The sequence below is a fragment of the Aedes aegypti genome, chromosome 1 (genome assembly GCF_002204515.2).
Source record: "Aedes aegypti strain LVP_AGWG chromosome 1, AaegL5.0 Primary Assembly, whole genome shotgun sequence".
Classification (NCBI taxonomy): Eukaryota; Metazoa; Arthropoda; class Insecta; order Diptera; family Culicidae; genus Aedes; species Aedes aegypti.
In genome coordinates, this window is record NC_035107.1 from 133,883,046 (window position 1) to 133,888,452 (window position 5,407).

Genomic DNA, 5,407 nt, shown 5'->3' on the forward strand with positions numbered 1-5,407 from the left:
CTTTTCTAGGCATGGTCGCATCGCACGCACGCGTAAGCACCGCTACCAGTTCGTCCCCGCTTAGGCCGAGTAGGTTACGCTCACGGCGGAGCGCCTCCCTAAGTACTTCATCATTGAAGTACGATGTCTTCCACCTACGAGGGCTTGGCCTTGACCTAGCCGCTTCCTCAACCCGCTGCCTGCTGTTGTTGTAGTCGATACTGTAGCGAACCGCCAGGTGGTCGCTGTGAGTGTAGGCATCGTCTACCCTCCAGTTCGAACTACTCGTTAGGCCAGGACTACAAAAAGTAACGTCGATAATCGACTCCGCTCCGTTACGGCTGAAGGTACTTTTGGCACCAACATTAGCCAGATCGACATCTAGCACGGCCAGTGCCTCTAGCAGGATTTGACCTCGCTGGTTCGTGTTACGGCTTCCCCATTCCACGGCCCAGGCATTGAAGTCACCCGCTATTACAACTGGCCTTCGCCCTGTCAGCGCGGTCGTCATACAGTCCAGCATCTGCGTGAACCGCTCGGTCTACCAACTCGGAGGCGCATAGCAGCTACAGAAGAGGACCCCGTTTACTTTGGCGATCACGAAGCCCTCGTAGGTAGTAGACACCAACTGCTGGACAGGGTATTTACCCGTTGTCCATATCGCCGCCATCGCCGCGTTGATCCTCTGTGTGGTGACGAGTGTCTATCTGCTCATGAACATACACTGAGCCACCTAGTACAGTGTATCCCTATACATGCATGTACCCTGCATGGTGACGCGACAGCCAGCAGACGCTCTGCAGAGCAGGTAATACTTAGTCTGACGTGCACATTGAAGCATACCACACGTGGCTACCACAAGTGGCGACGAGGATAAACAGAAAAGTAATCGAATTTGTGATTTGAAGGTTTCAATTCAACAATTAGCTAATGTTTGTGTTTCGGTGTAATTTAACGTTATTTAATACAAGTGAGTGAGTGGATAACAGAAGAATATTCGGAACAGAATGTGAAAGAAATTGATTTGGAATCAGTGCGAGAAAATGAAACAGAGAAGAATGCTCTTCTAGTTTGCTGACGCTGTACCGAAGCAGTGCACACGGTGACCTTGACTTTTTCTCCCGCGTGGCAGAACAAGGGAAAAGTTGTAATGTTGTGTGAAAAGAAAAGAAATGAGGCTCGCATGCATTGTGGTGTGATTTTGAACCGTCGAATCATCACGTGGTTTGTCACCGTCAAGGTCACAACGCTGTTGTTGTGTACGAAATGTGAGGATTTTCAACTAGTGATGCATAAAATACAACAGCTTTACTACTGAAGTGTTAACTAGGTGCCATTTGAAAGAAGAATGTGTAGTGGATGATGGCTGATTGTTTGTTGCGCTGTGTGGCGCGTTGTGTTTCAGATCATCTAGGCATCGGCTTGGATTCGGTGAAGGTATGCTACATTATTGAACGGGTTGTATTGCGTGAACCAGCACAAAAAGGTAGGAGTTTACTTGTGATGAAAGATATGTATTATGAAATTGCTTAACTATGTGCGGTAATCTATGACCGATCTTTGTGTACATTTCAACATAAAATCTTCGTTCAACATAAAATTGAAAAGTATTTATTGGATACAATGTTTAGCATTTTTTGCAGTGATGAGCGGTGTTTCTCGAAAGCTCATCTGAAGCAATTGTTCTTCCATCACGACTTAGTATAAGTACGAATCATAAGCCCGCTAATTCAGATGTGGCGTTCAGATCAACAAAGGTACTCGGTATTAAAAACCAACATGTTTTGAGTGGATGTTTCAATTAAGTTAAAAAAAAACAAAAAAAAAAACACAATTGTGCATGAATTAGATTATGTGATTCAATTCACTAGAAATACAGAAAACGCAGTGATTAACCCAAGCAACCAAAAGTTCAGATTGTAGGATATTATTGTGCCTAATCAGCTTTACAAAGAATACTGAGAAGAACTCTAAACAGCTTACTTTTTAAGTAATTATCTGAACTTTAAAGTCCTGATAGGATGATCAAGCTTCTAACAAAATACTGTTCAGCTTCGAAAGGAAACTTAAAAGTTTACAAATAGTACGATTTGACTCTCGTGGAGAATGCTATTCAACTCCAAATAGAACTTAAAAGAACTTAAGGAAAATTAAAAAAAAAATCCGAATGGGATTAATTTTACTGCTCATGTTCTATTTTCGTATTATTGAATTGGTATTTTAATCTTTTTTATTTAATTTTTTTGTAATGAGAGTATGATATATATGTATATATATGTTTTTTCTTTTTATATGTTTCAGGACTACTTACCCCAAGTTTCGAACTCGAGTCCTGCTCTTTGAAGTTCAGATTCATTCCACGGCTCCATACGCACAATGTACAATATTGGATGCTTTTACTTAATGTGCTGATTTCAAAATGACGAAAGACTAGAAAGAATTATTAAGCAGTGCGCGAACTTTCTCTGAACTTCAAATGCACATTCAAGTAGCTTTTAGTTCATGCCGAACTGAATCCACACTTGAAAGTTCGATTAAAGTTCACGCGCAACTTCTCATATACTTGAGCCGTTTGACGTTTCTCACTTGTTTTGATTTTGCAACAGTGTTTTAATCTGTGTTAAAGCCGAACCAGAAGAAATCGCATCATTTTAATTATTGCTGTTTAAAAATAATAATGGTAAGTTAGTGAAGTGCCCTCTGAAAGTACTAAATATTCATATGATTCATCATTATTGCAGATAATGCCATTCGCCGTTGTTCAAACAACTAACGCACGGGGTTGCAATGAGCTGTCGGTCGTACCTGCGTCGTGGCTGCGGGGATCAGGGAGCGGAAACATTCTGCTGTGGCCAAATGTGAAGAGTGTCGCAGAACAGGAAAGATTACTCCGCGACGAAAACAGCTCCCCGAAGAAGTCCTGGGTGAAATATAAATGCAAGGTGAAACGGAATCCCATCGCATCATTTAATGCCGCGAAGCGTATGTTGGATGATTTATCCGGAGAATCCTCATCGGAAGTCAGCAATCTAGTTCGACGTAAACGAAAACCCAAAAACAATGAGGCTAATAACTTTCAAGAAATGCTCATTTTAAACGATACGCCTTGCTCATCTGCTGCAGAAACAACCTCGTCATCGGTTCCCATTGTCATTGAAGTAAGAGGAAAGGTTCAAGGCGAGATTCAGGATGAATTTCCTCGAGGAACAACATCATCCCCTCGACAACCACCCGCCACCGTTTTGACAAACGTTGAGGATAATGTTCAAAACGCCCAGGGTGAAATCCTCCAACAGCCACTACCTGTACTTCCAGTCAATGGCATCACGACGCTGTCTGAAGATAATATCCCGGAAATTCAGGCTGTTCAGTATGTGGCGTACGATACTGCAGATACTGTGGTGGAGCCGGGAACGCAACAGTGTTTTGATACGGTTATCAAACAACTGCAAGAAACAAACAGCAGACTGGAACGACTGGAGAAGCGTATAGCAAGTATTGGGACTCAAAACGAATTTATGTTAGACGCGGTCCGAAAGTTCATCTCCCATACGACGAACATCGAACAGCCATCGTCTTTCTGTTTCGACCCTATCAAAGATGAGAATGAATTGGCTGATTTGGAAAATAAGCTGACGGACAACGACTTCAAGTTGAAGATGGTAAATCTGTTTTACTTCAATCTAATATAATCTAATTAATTCGACTTCAATATAATCTAATTTATTCTAATAACTGTCTATTTTCAATTATTATCATTTTAGATTAATTGGTTGCGGTTGAATGTCAGTGGCGACTGTGCGGATAATCGCATGCTTGGAGTACTCGATTTGTTATTCAGCAAGGAATTCCAAACGAAATGCACGTGGACTGGAGCCAGTCGTAAAGGACCAAAAACTGCTATAATGCCAAATCGACATGTTCTGCAATTATTTCAGCAAGTTGGAACTGATGAGTCTGAAACGGTAACTCAACATAAACTGGCCAGCTTTTTCATGAAAAAGCTAAAAAATTCTCTCAAACGATTACTCACAACCGGCATGCGTCGTGGGACAAGGCATGTGAGACGGCGAAAGCAGCAATGTGCTACTAAAGATGGTATGAAACTCGAGCCAGAGTTCACACCTGAAGATCATGAGGAGAATCACAGTGATCATGAGTCCGATGAACATGTTTCTTCGGTCGTTGATTCGTCTGATGCCATTGAAGCTGTAGATATCGAGTCAGACTGGAACGATCCAGCTTTTGATGATTCCAGTGAATAACATCTTGCAACGTTGTACTTGATTAGGAGCCGACTGATACTTAATGTATCTGAAGAGATATTGTAGGGGAGCTAGGGGCAAAATAAAACATAGTAACCAATTATAAATTTTACTTTTTTTTTGTTTTTTTTATGTTTTTATGTATGTGTAGAAATTTTTCAGTTTAATTACGTTAGACTTATTGTTTATTTGGTTACTTATGTTTATTTGCATTGGAGAGAAGAAGAAAAGTGACTTAACCATTAATTGGTACTCGGTCATGAAGTGGATTTTTATTGCATTTATTTTTTAACCATGCCTCTAAATTTAAGTTTTATAATTGATTCGATTTGGTATAAGTATGTATCAATGGAATAAATACACGGTTATCCTTAAAGTCAACTGACACTAATTTGCATTTTATGTCGCTACAACTGAACTGAGAATTTACCCCAGATAAACCTTTTTTATTTCCGAGGTATATATTCAAAAACGACGATTTTACTGGATACATAAAGAAATCCATTTTTGATGTTAAAACCTTTCCAAAAATTAGCATCTGAGGAGATTCTGAAACATGATCATAGCGTACAATTTGATTTGTATGGGTGAGAAACCAAGCGTTTCTATCTGCATCGCTTAGGAAACAGTCTTCAGTTACGTTGATAACTTTTTTGCTACCACAAGTTCTAACACACGGATAGTTACTCTGATATTTTTTGGATTTTTGAATCGTGTAATATTCTCTAGCATTGATTTCGGAAAGCCTATTGATGGCTTGTTCAAGGCTTTTCCACCCACTTCTAAGCAGGTGTTTTATTCGCTGCAGTGCGTTTTCGAAAGGGTATGCTGAAGTTGTGGATAATGGGCCAAAACGCTCAACTTCATCCACAATGTGTTGAACATTATGAACATTGCTTGTCAAATACTGCTCGCCGTAAAGTTTCATGTAGTCTATGACAAACTTCTCCAACATTTTTCTGGCAACGTGCCAGTTTGATTTATAATTGTTAGATGATAACATTGTTATCGAGCAAAAGAGAAGTAGGAAATGATTATAATTGTCCGTTGGAAGAAAGTCTTTAAGTGCAACTATGCTAGCGTAATGTAAGAAACTGCTGAATTCGGAAGCTTTCCAATATGACAAATGATCCATCCCCCGTAGCGTACGGTGGATCTCGGAG

The 5,407-nt window shown here is 40.4% G+C and overlaps 1 protein-coding gene across 1 annotated transcript; it reads left to right on the forward strand.

The window, feature by feature from the left end:
* Positions 1-1,885: 1,885 nt before the first annotated feature.
* LOC110677164 lies at positions 1,886-5,162 on the forward strand. Its single transcript, XM_021848001.1, has 2 exons — positions 1,886-3,641; positions 3,744-5,162. Exons 1-2 carry the CDS (start codon positions 2,724-2,726, stop codon positions 4,242-4,244), a joined length of 1,419 nt encoding a protein of 472 aa, XP_021703693.1. The 5' UTR covers positions 1,886-2,723; the 3' UTR covers positions 4,245-5,162.
* Positions 5,163-5,407: the final 245 nt, after the last annotated feature.